This window comes from Anomaloglossus baeobatrachus, chromosome 11 (genome assembly GCF_048569485.1).
Source record: "Anomaloglossus baeobatrachus isolate aAnoBae1 chromosome 11, aAnoBae1.hap1, whole genome shotgun sequence".
In the NCBI taxonomy this organism is placed as follows: Eukaryota; Metazoa; Chordata; class Amphibia; order Anura; family Aromobatidae; genus Anomaloglossus; species Anomaloglossus baeobatrachus.
Window position 1 is genome coordinate 170,877,561 of NC_134363.1, and position 16,054 is coordinate 170,893,614.

The 16,054-nt window shown below is 46.2% G+C and overlaps 1 protein-coding gene across 2 annotated transcripts in view; it reads left to right on the forward strand.

Annotated features, from left to right (window-relative positions):
• The window catches only part of DSCAML1 (DS cell adhesion molecule like 1), a 301,513-nt gene that overhangs the window by 239,094 nt on the left and 46,365 nt on the right, over positions 1-16,054 (forward strand). For both annotated transcript variants that reach the window (XM_075329067.1, XM_075329068.1), the window contains exons 9-11: positions 1,611-1,889; positions 10,274-10,393; positions 10,683-10,859. In XM_075329067.1, the coding sequence (XP_075185182.1) occupies positions 1,611-1,889; positions 10,274-10,393; positions 10,683-10,859 (576 nt within the window). The remainder of the gene's footprint in view (positions 1-1,610; positions 1,890-10,273; positions 10,394-10,682; positions 10,860-16,054) is intronic.

Sequence of the window (16,054 nt, forward strand, 5' to 3'; positions counted from 1 at the left end):
TATATATAATATATATATATTTTTTTTTTTTTTTAGTTCCAATAACATGCATTTCAGTACAGAAAAAAAAAGCCCCTCCAAAGGTGGACGACTCCTTTACAGGATTTTACCCCTGTGTTGATTGCACTGGGTGATATCCATCTGTCTGGTGGAGAATTAACCCCTCTTATGCCAGGTCTCTGCTCCGCTCTACGTAACGCAGCGGCTTCGTCTTGCGCGGCGCGGCCCCCTCCTCACCCCTGATCTGTTTCTCTGACAAGCCCCACCACAGGGACCTGCTGTGTAAACACAGCGTATTAATGCCCTGCCCTTTACTCCCAGCCCCTGCTCGCTGTTTTCCGTAGTGTTTGTTGGCTTTTAAAAAATAATGTGTCCGTCGCGGTCTCCCAGATCTGCCGAAGACTTAAAAGCTTCTCCAGCGCATCAATTATTCAGGAGCACCCGGGGAGAGATCCTTCCTAATGAATAGACTGAGATTGTGCACGGCTTCCCTGCGTTACTTTACACCGCCGCTGTGGCCAGCCACATCTACTGCACTCATATCCAGCTGCTACAAGTCCTATATATTCTGTATCATGTCCTCACATAACAGTCTGCATCCTCCGCTGCACCCTGAAAATACCGCACAATTTTATTTTATTTTTTTTATGCTTCTAAAATGTTCGTTGCCTTTTAAAGTCTATGGCCATCATTTATTTCCAACGCCACTCGAACAACTGGGATATTTGGAATCATTGGTGATACATTTATTAAAGACACTCACCACTTAAAGGGGTTGACCACACATTTTTTTTTATTTAGCATGTGTTTTGGGCTAAAAATCATTTTTGCAATTAGGCTTCATTAATCGTTTTGCACCATTTTGCTTTTACAGGCTGTTTCCCGACACATTCAATTTTGATCTGGTCATAGATAAGTTGAGAGCCATTTAAAACAATAAAAAAAACAAACCTAAAAGTTACTCTGCTGTTGGATCTTCAGAGCGAGCTCACTGACAAATTCTCAGTTAACTCGTTATGCAGCCAGAAATAGTGCAAAACGAAAAAGAAGGTAAAGTATGCAAAATTTCAAAATTAGCACCAAATACATGCATTTAACAAAACTTGACTCCAAAAGTGGTCAATTTCAAACTATCAAAAACTGAGCGTGCAGGTAAAGGTTTGCACTATTGTCTGCCTTTGTACTTAAAGTGGTTGGGCATTTGGGGGAAATTTTGTGCATATTGTCCAAACTTGGTGAATAGATCTGCATATCAAAAGCGAGGGTTGGGAAAACTTTCACAATTTTTGGAGGCCCCAGGGAGATTTCACAAGCACTGCCACATTCCTCACCATGTTCTCTATCAGAATTTTTTGGCATATTCTTCGAATGCATCTGAAATATTGCTGAGGGGAACAGCCCTTTAACAAACCAAAACTAATAAGGAGAGAAACTTACACAATTTTGGTGGGGATCATGATTCCAATATTGGTATGAAGTACAGAGGACGGGAATGGTAAGTTCTAGTTGTCAATATTTACTTTTCCAGGAGGAATAGACATGACTTTCGATGACGAGCAGCTCATATGTGTTTCTTTTTAATAACTTTTTATGTCTGTCTCTACCCGCAGTGCCCCCACTTATTCAGCCCTTTGAGTTCCCCCCTGCCTCCATCGGACAACTCCTTTATATCCCATGTGTGGTTTCCTCCGGGGATATGCCCATCCGGATCACGTGGCGCAAGGACGGACAGGTTATAATCTCCAGCTCTGGCATCACTATCGAGACCAAGGAATTCATGAGCTCCCTGCAGATCTCCAGCGTGTCCCTCAAGCATAATGGCAACTACACCTGCATAGCGAGTAACGACGCGGCTACGGTGAGCCGGGAGAGGCAGCTCATAGTGCGCGGTAAGAGAAAACGATGTTAGGCTTTTAACTGTGACCTTTTTTTCATTCTTGGTGAAGTTAAAGGGGTTGTCCCAACACTGACATAGATCACCTATCCATGAGTATATGATTGTTGGGATTCAAGAGATCCTGGGCACATCATGTGATTGGATCAGTAGTGTGCATGCGCGGCCAGCGCTCTATTCACTGTATGATGAAGTACTCGTAACTAGTGATGAGTGAGCACTACCATGCTCAGGTGCTTGGTACTCGTAACTAGTGATGTGCGAGCACTACCATGCTCAGGAGCTCAGTACTCGTAACTAGTGATGAGCGGGCACTACCATGCTCAGGTGCTCGGTACTCGTAACTAGTGATGAGCGGGCACTACCATGCTCTGGTGCTCGGTACTCGTAACTAGTGATGAGCGGGCACTACCATGCTTGTGTGCTTAGTACTCATAACGAGCAGTTGGATGCTTGGATGGGTGCTACTCGAGTACCCAAGTATAATGGAAGTCAATGGGGCACTTGAACTTTTTTTGGTAGAAGCTTGAGATCCTCATTGACTTTCATTGTACTCAAGTCGTGCCCAACCGAGCATCCAACTGCTCCTTACGACTACTGAACACCCGAGTATGGTAGTGCTCGCTCATCCCCAGTGCGTCCATTTTCCATAGACTCCATCAAAGTGGTCATGCCACTTCACAAGAAGGACCCCCTTTTTAGTGATCAATTAGGTGAGTAATGTTTAATTGGGGTTCAAGCAATGACAAGAGCATGGGTCCTGTGCCCACCATGTCAATGGATCAGTAGTGCGCATGCGCGACCCCTGCACTATTCCCTGGGAATAGAAATGGTGGTAACACATTCGCTACACCTTCCATAGACCCTGTAGAAGGAAACAGAGAGGTGGTGATGCGTGTGTGCGATCATGTCATTCACAAAGACGAACACTGGACCCCCTAAATAAGTGATGGCTGATTGGTTGAGGTCCAAGCAATCACGAGAATTATTTTCCTTGTGCATGCAAACTAAGTGGATGAGTAGGGCGTATGCTTGACAGTCTGGAAGTGGTGGTAACACATGCGGACCTCCTTTCTTTAGCCTTGCTCAGTGCCGGTCCAACCCTTGGACCTATAGATTTATCAGCTATTCTATTCTTTTTAAAAAAAATCCCAGGCCCCTGGTGCAGATTGTTTATTGTAAAACAAACTGTGCTTTTCTCCCCCTCCACAGGTCCGGCACTGAGTATCCCCCACTACTCCCAGTGTCTGTTATTGTCAGCAATGCCACTATGACAGTTCTCCAGCTAATTCGTGAGCTTAGCAACTCTGCGTGGCTCATACCATCAACTCGGCCAGAGTCGGTCAACTCCGTTTTTGGCTGCAGCCAATAACACACAGAGAGCAACTGATAAGACTTGGACCTGGACCTGGGGATGAGGGGTAAAGCACCTTTGTTTTTAATACAGACTGCAGTTGGGGAATTTCTGTAGAACGCTTTAAACAATGGGGTCTACTTTGGGGGAATGATTGAGACTCCCTTTCTTGGGCACGATTGCTCAGGAACACTGGTGCTATATAGCTTCTATGGCTCTAAATTTGGCATATACACCACAATATCCCCTGGTCTACTGTGCTCTTTGATTCTGCTATCCCATGCATTTGGCCTTTATTCATTGTAGTACCTTCACCTACCATCCCATTTCTTACTTGTATTTGGAGCTGGATACATCTAGTAACTTCCGTCCAAAAATTATCCACCAGCCAAAAATGAACATTTTCCTACAGATCGACTAAAACAAAGTAAGGATGCGTAAGAAGGGAAGATCTGCCATCTGGATCCAAATGGACCTAATAAAAAATATTTTCCATTAGAACCTCATTTTCCATCTGTTGGCCAAGACGCGTCTTTTTATTTTACGCGGCTACTTTACTTTCATTGGTTCTTTATTTTCTCTGCTACCGGAGTAGAAATGTTCCCTGCAAGTCCAAAACCATCTGAATACAAATGGCTTAATTCTTATTTCTCAATCAAAACCCAATGGGGAAGAGGAAACATGGAGCAAATGAGGACATTGCTGCAGAATAAAGTGAAAGGACATTGCTGCAGAAAAAAGTGAGAGGACATTGCTGCGGGAAAAAAATTCGAAGACATTGCTGCAGAAAAAAGTGAGAGGACATTGCTGCAGAAAAAAGTGAGAGGACATTGCTGCAGAGAAAAAGTGAGAGTACATTGCTGCAGAGAAAAAGTGAGAGGACATTGCTGCAGAGAAAAAGTGAGAGGCAATTGCTGCGGAAAAAAGTGAGAGAATATTGCTGCAAAAAAAAGTGAGAGGACATTGCTGCAGAAAAAAGTGAGAGGACATTGCTGCAGAAAAAAGTGAGAGGACATTGCTGCAGAAAAAAAGTGAGAAGACATTGCTGCAGAAAAAAGTGAGAGGACATTGCTGCAGAGAAAAAGTGAGAGGCAATTTCTGCGGAAAAAAGTAAGAGGACATTGCTGCAGAAAAAAGTGAGAGGACATTGCTGCAGAAAAAAAAGTGAGAGGACATTGCTGCAGAAAAAAGTGAGAGGACATTGCTGCAGAACAAAAGTGAAAGGACATTGCTGCAGAAAAAAAAGTGAGAGGACATTGCTGCAGAACAAAAGTGAGAGGACATTGCTGCAGAAAAAAAGTGAGAGGACATTGCTGAAGAAAAAAGTGGGAGGACATTGCTGAAGAAAAAAGTGAGAGGACATTGCTGCAGAACAAAAGTGAGAGGACATTGCTGCAGAGAAAAAGTGAGAGGACATTGCTGCAGAGAAAAAGTGAGAGGACATTGCTGCAGAAAAAAGTGAGAGGACATTGCTGCAGAGAAAAAGTGAGAGGCAATTGCTGCGGAAAAAAGTGAGAGGACATTGCTGCAGAAAAAAGTGAGAGGACATTGCTGCAGAAAAAAAAGTGAGAGGACATTGCTGCAGAAAAAAGTGAGAGGACATTGCTGCAGAAAAAAAAGTGAGAGGACACTGCTGCAGAACAAAAGTGAAAGGACATTGCTGCAGAAAAAAAAGTGAGAGGACATTGCTGCAGAACAAAAGTGAGAGGACATTGCTGCAGAAAAAAAGTGAGAGGACATTGCTGCAGAAAAAAGTGAGAGGACATTGCTGCAGAAAAAAGTGAGAGGACATTGCTGCAGAAAAAAGTGAGAGGACATTGCTGCAGAACAAAAGTGAGAGGACATTGCTGCAGAGAAAAAGTGAGAGGACATTGCTGCAGAGAAAAAGTGAGAGGACATTGCTGCAGAAAAAAAAGTGAGAGGACATTGCTGCAGAACAAAAGTGAGAGGACATTGCTGCAGAAAAAAAGTGAGAGGACATTGCTGCAGAACAAAAGTGAGAGGACATTGCTGCAGAACAAAAGTGAGAGGACATTGCTGCAGAGAAAAAGTGAGAGGACATTGCTGCAGAGAAAAAGTGAGAGGACATTGCTGCAGAAAAAAAAGTGAGAGGACATTGCTGCAGAACAAAAGTGAGAGGACATTGCTGCAGAACAAAAGTGAGAGGACATTGCTGAAGAAAAAAGTGAGAGGACATTGCTGAAGAAAAAAGTGAGAGGACATTGCTGCAGAACAAAAGTGAGAGGACATTGCTGCAGAGAAAAAGTGAGAGGACATTGCTGCAGAGAAAAAGTGAGAGGACATTGCTGCAGAAAAAAGTGAGAGGACATTGCTGCAGAGAAAAAGTGAGAGGCAATTGCTGCGGAAAAAAGTGAGAGGACATTGCTGCAGAAAAAAGTGAGAGGACATTGCTGCAGAAAAAAAAGTGAGAGGACATTGCTGCAGAAAAAAGTGAGAGGACATTGCTGCAGAAAAAAAAGTGAGAGGACACTGCTGCAGAACAAAAGTGAAAGGACATTGCTGCAGAAAAAAAAGTGAGAGGACATTGCTGCAGAACAAAAGTGAGAGGACATTGCTGCAGAACAAAAGTGAGAGGACATTGCTGCAGAAAAAAAGTGAGAGGACATTGCTGAAGAAAAAAGTGAGAGGACATTGCTGCAGAACAAAAGTGAGAGGACATTGCTGCAGAACAAAAGTGAGAGGACATTGCTGCAGAAAAAAAGTGAGAGGACATTGCTGCAGAAAAAAAGTGAGAGGACATTGCTGAAGAAAAAAGTGAGAGGACATTGCTGAAGAAAAAAGTGAGAAGACATTGTTGCAGAAAAAAGTGAGAGGACATTAGGAATTCTAAACTTAAAGTGGTTCTTCATTTCTTGGAATATTTTTTTTTCTTGCTTAAATGCATGTATTTGAAGCTAAAAATATTTTTTGGAATTGTTTTTTTTAAAATGTTTGCACCGTTTGGCTTTTACAGGCAATTCCAACTTTGTTGTGGTCATAAGACGCCTGAGAGGAGCTCAGAAAAAGATAGAAAAGAGTTATAAAACTCCCCATTAGAGCTTCCTAGTGAGCCAACTGATTGGTTATCAGTTAACTCCGTCTGTACCCATTAATCCAGAAGGCAAACTGTGCAAAATTTGTAATCAAACCTCATTGGAAAAATGATTTTATACATTTAAGTAAGAAAAAAAAATGTTCATAAAATGGAAAACCCCTTTAAGTGTTTGCTTAATAATAGTTCATCATTATTAGACAAGTGGGGTCCAACACCAATCAGCTGTGGTTTTCCGGTTCTATATACTATTTACAACCAATTAGTGGGGGTCCGATACAACCAAATGTAGGACCCCCGGCAATCTGATATTGATGACCTATCCCAGATCGGTTATCGTAAAACTTATCTATATGGGCAGGATACAAGATAGAAATGGAGTCTATGGATGAGACGTGCCTATAACGATTCCTAGAAGATAGAAGGATCGGGCTGATTGATTCCAACATGCCTGATCATTTTGTTCTCGGGGTAGAAAATCCGCTGACAGTCTTCCAGCTGCTTATATTTATCTTCCCATTCAGTACACATGCACACTCTGTAAATTTGAGCATGCATGGGTATATTCCAAGGATAGGTCATCAATATCATGTTGGTAGCTATAAATGAGTTTTCTGAAGTAAACTATATAAATGGAGTCTATGGATGAGACGTGCATATAACGATGCCTGGAAGATAGAAGGATCGGGCTGATTGATTCCGACATGCCTGATCTTTTTGTTGTCAGAGTAGAAAAGCTGCCAACGGATAGTCTTCCAGGAACTTACTCTTCATCACCCCAGTGAGGACACATGCACACTCTGTGGAATTGAGCATGCATGCGTATATTCCAAGGATAGGTCATCATTATCATAGTGGTAGATATAAATGGGTTTTCCGAAGTAGACAATATATAAATGGGGTCTATGGATGAGATGTGCCTAGAACGATCCCTGGAAGATAAAAGGATCAGGCTGATTGATTCCAACATGCCTGATCTTTTTGGTCTAAGGGTAGAAAAGCTGCCGACAGTCTTCCAGCTGCTTACTATCATTTCCCAATTGAGGACACATGCACACTCTTTGGAATTGAGCATGCATGTGCATATTCCAAGGATAGGTCATCAATATCATGGTGATAGATATAAATGGGTTTTCCGAAGTAAACAACATATAAATGGAGTCTATGGATGAGACGTGCCTGTAACGATGCCTGGAAGATATAAGGATTGGGCTGATTGATTCCAACATGCCTGATCTTTTTGTTGTCAGGGTAGAAAAGCCGCCGACAGATGAGTCTTCCAGCTGCTTAGTATCATCTCCCCTTTGAGGACACATGCACACTCTGTTGAATTGAGCATGCATGCGTATATTTCAAGGATATGTCATCAATATCATGGTGGTAGATAGAAATGGGTTTTCCGAAGTAGACAAAGTCTCTTGGGATTACACAATTTCCATTGAAATGAAAATGATGACCCTATCATCAAGCGCACAGCTGCCAAATGCTCGTCCAGCTTGATCCACTCTATGCACAAGCATGCTCATTTCATCAGAGCGTGCATGTGTTCTCATTGTAAGCCTCTTTGTCAATTTAATTCACCTGAAAACAAAAAGATCAGGCATGTCGGAATCGATCAGCCCCATCCTTGTTTCCCTCCTTTAAATAGACAAGCCCCTCCTTCGGCACAGAGCCCTTTAATTACACCGCCCCTTTAATGCTGAGACCGAGGCACTTGCCTTCATTACCCGAGGAGGCAAGGGCAGTCATCTGAATTGGTGAAGTGTCTTTTTCGGACGTCTTCCTTCTGAGTGACAGCTTCTCGAGGGTTAACGGACCCTGTGGATTTAACGAGTTTTTAATGCGCGGTGTTAATGTAAGCATGAATATGTAATGAGCCTGTGATTCAGTGCCGCATGTTGATATAATCATGAATATATAATGAGCAGAGACACATACAGATAAATATTCATTGGTCTGCGCTGCCTGGAATAAATATGGCAGGCAGATCCGGGGAAGGAGCGACGAGCTGCAGAGCGGCACGTGTGTGCGGGATCATGTGTGGGAGGTGCGATGCTCTGCACACATTACAAACCGCAGGCTAGAATTGATATGCAGTGTTGCTGTGTGATAGGCGCATAATGCTCCCCCGGATCCTGGATGTTACATTACTCGCCTTATCACATAATAGCAGGCTGCAGAGGTCTCCATTGTCTTGTATGGGGGGTAAAATGAGAACATAAAATCATGTACGGAGCTGCAGTGCTCTGCACAGGTGCTCCGCTCTGCGTGGTTGTGAATGCAAGGTGCAAGGCTCTGCGTGGCTCTGGTGTAGTAAGCAGAACTCTTTTCTGTGGGAACAAAATGTAATTCTTTGTCTCTTTAGGTTCTAGGTGCAGAGCACTGTGTAATTTTGGGCTAATGTGCAGCACTCTGTGTGGCTTTGGGTAAAAGGTGCAGTGCTCTTTGAGGCCGTGAGGACAAGGTGCAGTGGTCTGTGCAGTTTGGGTACAAGGTGCAGTGCTCTGTGAGGCTGTGAGGACAAGTTGCAGTGCTCTGTGAGTCTTTGAGTAGAAGGTGCAGTGCTCTGTGAGGTTTAGGATACAAGATGCAGTGCTCTGTGAGTCTTTGGGTACAAAGTGCAGTGCTCTGTGAGTCTTTGGGTACAAGGTGCAGTGCTCTGTGAGTCTTTGGGTACAAGGTGCAGCACTCTGTGAGTCTTTGGGTATGAGGTGCAGTGCTCTGTGAGTCTTTGGGTACAAGGTGCAGTGCTCTGTGAGGTTTGGGTGCAAGGTGCAGTGCACTGTGAGTCTTTGGGTACAAGGTGCAGTGCTCTGTGAGTCTTTGGGTACAAGGTGCAGTGCTGTGTGAGGTTTAGGATACAAGATGCAGTGGTCTGTGAGTCTTTGGGTACAAGGTGCAGTGCTCTGTGAGGTTTAGGATACAAGATGCAGTGCTCTGTGAGTCTTTGGGTACACGGTGCAGTGCTCTGTGAGTCTTTGGGTAGAAGGTGCAGTGCTCTGTGAGTCTTTGGGTAGAAGGTGCAGTGCTCTGTGAGTCTTTGGGTAGAAGGTGCAGTGCTCTGTGAGTCTTTGGGTAGAAGGTGCAGTGCTCTGTGAGTCTTTGGGTACAAGGTGCAATGCTCTGTGAGTATTTGGGTACAAGGTGCAGTGCTCCGTGAGTCTTTGGGTACAAGGTGCAGTGCTCCGTGAGTCTTTGGGTACAAGGTGCAGTGCTCTGTGAGTCATTGGGTACAAGGTGTAGTGCTCTGTGAGGTTTGGGTTCAAGGTGCAGTGCTCTGTGAGTCTTTGGGTAGAAGGTGCAGTGCTCTGTGAGTGTTTGGGTACAAGGTGCAGTGCTCCGTGAGTGTTTGGGTACAAGGTGCAGTGCTCTGTGAGCCTTTGGGTACAAGGTGCAATGCTCTGTGAGCCTTTGGGTACAAGGTGCAGTACTCTGTGAGTCTCTGGGTACAAGGTGCAGTACTCTGGGAGTCTTTGGGTACAAGCTGCAGTAGTCTGTGAGGTTTTTATACAAGGTGCAATGCTCTGTGAGTCTTTGGGTACAAGGTGCAATGCTCTGTGAGTCTTTGGGTACAAGGTGCAATGCTCTGTGAGCCTTTGGGTACAAGGTGCAGTACTCTGTGAGTCTCTGGGTATGAGGTGCAATGCTCTGTGAGTCTCTGGGTATGAGGTGCAATGCTCTGTGAGTCTCTGGGTATGAGGTGCAATGCTCTGTGAGTCTCTGGGTATAGAATGTAGACTTTTGGTGCAGCTCAGCATAAAATGTGAAGTGTTCTGTAGTCGTCTCCATGAGGATCAGCGCGATTCACGATCCGAAGAAGAAAAAAAAAAAAGTGCCGTCTTTTCAGAGCGATTTGAAAGCAAGCTGCTCTGCATTGTGAGCGCGGCGCAGTAATGGCATGCATTATAAACACCCTGTTGTTGTATGATGATCCGCAGTGACATGGAGGTTTCTGTCTCCCCCTTTGTCTCAGTGCCCCCCAGATTCGTTGTTCAGCCCAACAACCAAGACGGAATCTACGGTAAAGCCGGGGTCCTGAATTGTTCCGTCGACGGCTATCCACCTCCGAAGGTGGTCTGGAAACACGCCAAAGGTGAGAGCGGGGGTCGCGAGGGCGCGGTGCGGACACATACGTTACCTGCACACATCACCAGCACGCGCTGATGCACTACATGGCGGTGACAGCGCGCCATTATGCAGCACTACGCTGACACAGGCATCAAACAGATGCGGCATTTTCCTCCCCATCATCTGTACTGCGACACTATGGGCTCCGGCTCGTCCTGTCACACATCATTAGGTCTCCGCTCCGCACATGCCGCAGAAGAAGTGCCGGGCTCTCGTTTATATTCATCAATGTGTTTTCTCTTGTCTCAATCCAGGCAGTGGGAATCCCCAACAATACCACCCTGTGCCCCTCACCGGGCGGATCCAGATCCTGCCCAACAGCTCCTTACTCATCCGCCACGTGCTCGAAGAGGACATCGGGTATTACCTGTGCCAGGCCAGCAACGGCGTGGGCACCGACATCAGCAAGTCCATGTTCCTTACTGTGAAAAGTGAGTTCTGAATGAATGTACACGGGTCTGTTCACACCTGGAGGATTCCCCCACATGTACCGGCTCCAACATAGCTCATGGTATGGCCACACAAAGGCCAGAATGGGCAACCAAGGTGGCCGCCTGGTGAGCAGGAGATTGTGGCAAATCACAGAGTTTAAATTTGTTCCTATATCTATGACCTTTTTTCAGATCGGTACTCCCGCACCTCTGTCATCCCCTCTACACCTCTAAATGTGCAACTCCACACACCTGTACCCCTCCCCTCCACACCTCTATTTTATCCTTACATATACCCCACCTGTAGCCTGCCCCCTCACCTCCTGTATCCCTCCCCTTCATTTGTGCCTCACCCCCTCCACACCTGTGCCTCAGCCCCTCCACACCTGTGCCTCAGCCCCTCCACACCTGTGCCTCAGCCCCTCCACACCTGTGCCTCAGCCCCTCCACACCTGTGCCTCAGCCCCTCCACACCTGTGCCTCAGCCCCTCCACACCTGTGCCTCAGCCCCTCCACACCTGTGCCTCACCCCCTCCACACCTGTGCCTCAGCCCCTCCACACCTGTGCCTCAGCCCCTCCACACCTGTGCCCCACCCCTTACATACCTGTGCCTCACCCCCTCCACATCTGTGCCTCACCCCTTCCACACCTGTGCCTCACCCCCTCCACACCTGTGCCTCACCCCCTCCACACCTGTGCCTCACCCCCTCCACACCTGTGCCTCACCCCCTCCACACCTGTGCCTCACCCCCTCCACACCTGTGCCTCACCCCCTCCACACCTGTGCCTCAGCCCCTCCACACCTGTGCCTCAGCCCCTCCACACCTGTGCCTCAGCCCCTCCACACCTGTGCCTCAGCCCCTCCACACCTGTGCCTCAGCCCCTCCACACCTGTGCCTCAGCCCCTCCACACCTGTGCCTCACCCCCTCCACACCTGTGCCTCACCCCCTCCACACCTGTGCCTCACCCCCTCCACACCTGTGCCTCACCCCCTCCACACCTGTGCCCCACCCCTTCCACACCTGTGCCTCACCCCCTCCACACCTGTGCCTCACCCCCTCCACACCTGTGCCTCACCCCCTCCGCACCTGTGCTTGACCCCCTCCGCACCTGTGCTTGACCCCCTCCGCACCTGTGCTTGACCCCCTCCGCACCTGTGCTTGACCCCCTCCGCACCTGTGCTTGACCCCCTCCGCACCTGTGCTTGACCCCCTCCGCACCTGTGCTTGACCCCCTCCGCACCTGTGCTTGACCCCCTCCGCACCTGTGCTTGACCCCCTCCGCACCTGTGCTTGACCCCCTCCACACCTGTGCTTGACCCCCTCCACACCTGTGCTTCACCCACTCTACACCTGTTACCCGCCCCCTGGAGACCTGTGTCTGCCCTGTTACCCCTGTGTCCCGCCCCTTCCACACTTGTGCCCTCCTCTCACGACCTGTTCCCCGCCCGCCCCTCCACGCCCGTTCCCCGCCACCCCCCACGCCCGCCCCCCCCTCCATGCTCGTCCCCTGCCCCCTCTCCATGCTTGTTCCCCATCCCCTCCCTCCACGCCCATTCCCTGCCCCCTTTATACAGTCTCCACAAGGTTTTGGCTATGACCTGAAATTTTCACAGTTCTTTTTAGTTTGAGATTCTTCTTTGGGATCCTTCAGGACGCTCCTCATACCTTTTTTATGGCCGACTGGCTACTACACTTTTCAGCAAAAAAAATAAAATTGTTGATGTCCCTGTATCCCAAAGACTCATTACCGCCTCCTAGTGGAAGCAGCTGCCCTGCGGTGTCCATCACTGGAACATGGCGAGGGATGTCAGACAACCCAGAATCTCCACAGATCCCTCCATATACAAGGTCTGGAGTCTGATGGGAAATAGGGACGATGTCTTGGAAGCCGAAAAATATATATTTCCATGGCCGTCTGTAATCGGGGACATGGGGGGTGCATCATGGGAGATCTGTATGAGCGTGAGAAGGTGACAAGATCAAATATGGGATATTGATCAGGTATTAGTGGCGACATTCTGGGAAATCAATAGGAAGCTGCAGGGTGGAGGAGGGGTGGACTCTGTCCCCCTCGGAGACCCCCTCTAATCCGGTTATAGTCTTAATTAATTAACTAGAGTCAGACGCATGTCCAGGTTTCTTGCATTGCAGAAAATATTCCTACAAGTCAGAAAATGACAATAATTTTTATTATTTTATATTATTTATACGCATTTATTACATTATATCATATATTTAAAGGGCAAGATCACTTTTAACATCCAGATCCTTTTTAGGCTGAATTACTTAGTTTCTCATATTAAAAGGGTTGAATGGCTTTAAAAAAAAAACAAAAAAACTTAGCTACTTTCTTCAAGAAACAGCGGCACTCCTGTGAATAGGTTGGATCTGGTATTGCATTTTTGTCTATTCAAGTGCTGCAATACCAGATACGGCCACATAAAAAGTGTGGTGCTATTTTTGGAGGGAATGCAGGGATTTTTTATTTATTAATTAATTATTATTATTATTATATATTTATTTTCAATTTATTAATTGTATACTACTGCTTTAAGAAAAAAACCCTATTTTTGCATTTTGAAAACCGTGTAAAAAAATAATAATTTGGAAATCACAACTAATTTTTATTTTCAAAAGCGGAAAAAAGGCTAAAAACGAATAAATATGCAAGATGTTGGAACATTAAGACCCCTCAGCTAATTTGTGCCCCAGACCTCGTAATGTACATTGAAGGAGAAGGGGTAAAGCAAAAGCGTAGTGTAGCGGTGTAACCAATGGCTTCATTTCTCTGACCCCGTGCCAGGTGTGTATGGCACCTAGAACTGTTGATTTTAGCATTTTATCCAAAAAAAAGATAGTTATAATTCAGGAGAAGAGTTAAATGGGTTGTCTGGTTAAAACAGTTATCGCCAATCTATGGGATCGGGGATAACTTACTGACCGGCGGTGGTCCGACCACGGGATCAAGCACGGATCGGCATGGCAGGACACTTATCCCTGTTACCGGTGGGACGCCCAATCGCTGCTCCATTCCTTCTCCAGGGGACTGATAGAAAAAAGCCCATTGCAGCATTCATCAGCCCCATAGAGAATGAATGGAGCACAGGTTGTACATGCGCAGTGTCGATCCATTTTAAATGGGGACTAAAGTGCCTGTTTCTGCTGATCCGTGTGAGTACCCGCGGTTAGACCCCCCCCCTCCTACACCACCAATCAACGAAGACTTGTTCTAACCAGATGATTGAATTAGGCGCAGACGTAATGTACGGATCAGCACAGTACCGGCACAACTCTTCACTGCGCATGCGCCAGATGCCAATTAACTCTGTGCTGGTATTGTATTGATTTGGTGCACTAAAACATTGTGTCGCTTTTCTAATAGAATAAGATGGCAAAGATTTTAGGTGCATGCGCAATGCAGATGCCAGCTCACCTCCCTTCACTGCGCATGCGCCAGATGCCAATTTGGCTCTATGCTGGTAATGTATTGATTCGGTGCACTAAAACATTGTGTTGCTTTTCCAAAAGAATAAGATGGAGGGGATTTTAGGTGCATGCACAATGCAGAGTCGGCACACCTCCTTTCACTGCGCATGCGCCAGGTGCCGACGCAAAGACATTATTTGTGTGTCACTTTACTGCCAGAATTGGATGACACATAGAAGTCATATCGAGTTTGAGTGACTTATTATGAACCTTGGGTTTACAAAAACATAGATCAGAGCTGTATGACAGCAGATCGTAGTACAAAATTGTGTAAAGATAGCAGAGCAGGGTGAAAGTACCGTATTTGTCGGAACCCCTTTCGTTGCCATGTTTCTTAGTTTCTCGCTTTTTCCTTCTGCCCATTGTCTTTTACATGCCTCTGTCACTCCACCCTTTTCATTTCCTTTCTCTCCCCTTGGTCTCTGCCTCTCTCTCCTTGCCTTTCCATCCTTCTCCCCCTCACTTGTATGCATAGATTTCTATAGGTGCTGCATTACATTTCCGTACGACTCGTGGATACGAGCTGTATTTTTCAGAGCCATCTTTTTTAATTTCTCGATCTTTCCTTCTACCTGTTTTCTTTTGCATGTCTCCGTCACTCCACCCTTTCCGTCCCCTTGCTCTCTGCCTCTTCACCCTAGTCTTTCCATCTATTTTCCCTGCTCTTTAGGTTTGTAAAGTTCTACAGTTCCATACAACTCATGGATACGAGACGTATTTCTCAGATCCACTTTCATTGCTATGTTTCATAATTTCTCCCTTTTTCTTTGTGCCAGTTTTATGTTTCATGTCTCCATCACGCCAGCCTTTCTGTCTCCTTTCTATCCCCTTGGTCTCTGACTCTCCACCTACTTTTGCCATCCTTTTCCCCCGCTCTTTGGGTGCGTAGATTTCTACAGGTGCTGTATTACAGCTCCGTACAACTCGTGGATATGAGTCGTATCTTTCACAGCCCCTTTTGTTGCCATCTTTCTTAATTTCTTGCTCTTTCCTTCTGCCCTTTTCTTTTGCATGTCTCTGTCACTCAACCCTTTCCGTCTCTTTTCTCTCCCCTTGCTCTCTGCTTCTCTATCCTCATCTTTCCATCCTTGTCCCTCTCTTTGGGTTCGTAGATTTCTACAGGTGCCTTATTACTGTTCAGTACAACTCGTGGATTTGGAGCTCCTTTCGTTGCCATCTTTCTTAATTTCTCGATCTCTCCTTCTGCCCGTTTTCTTTTCAGTGTCTCAGTCACTCCACCCTTTCCGACTCCTTTTTCTCCCCTTGCTTTCTGCCTCTCTACCCTCCCCTTTCCATCCTTTTCCCCCGCTCTTTGGATGCGTAGATTTCTACAGGTGCTGTATTACAGCTCCGTACAACTCGTGAATACGAGTCGTATCTTTCACAGCCCCTTTCATTGCCATCATTCTTAATTTCTCACTCTTTCCTTCTGCCCTTTTCTTTTGCATGGCTCTATCACTCCACCCTTTCCGTCCCCTTTCTCTCCCCTTGCTTTCTGCCTCTCTACCCTCATCTTTCCATCCTTTTACCCCGCTCTTTGGGTTCATAGATTTCTACAGGTGCTGTATGACAGTTACGTACATCGCGTGGATACGAGACACATTTTTCACAGACCCTTTCTTTGCTATATTTCTTAATTTCTCTTTCCTTCTACCCATTTTGTTTTGCATGTCTCCATCACTCCACCCTTTCCATATCCTTTCTG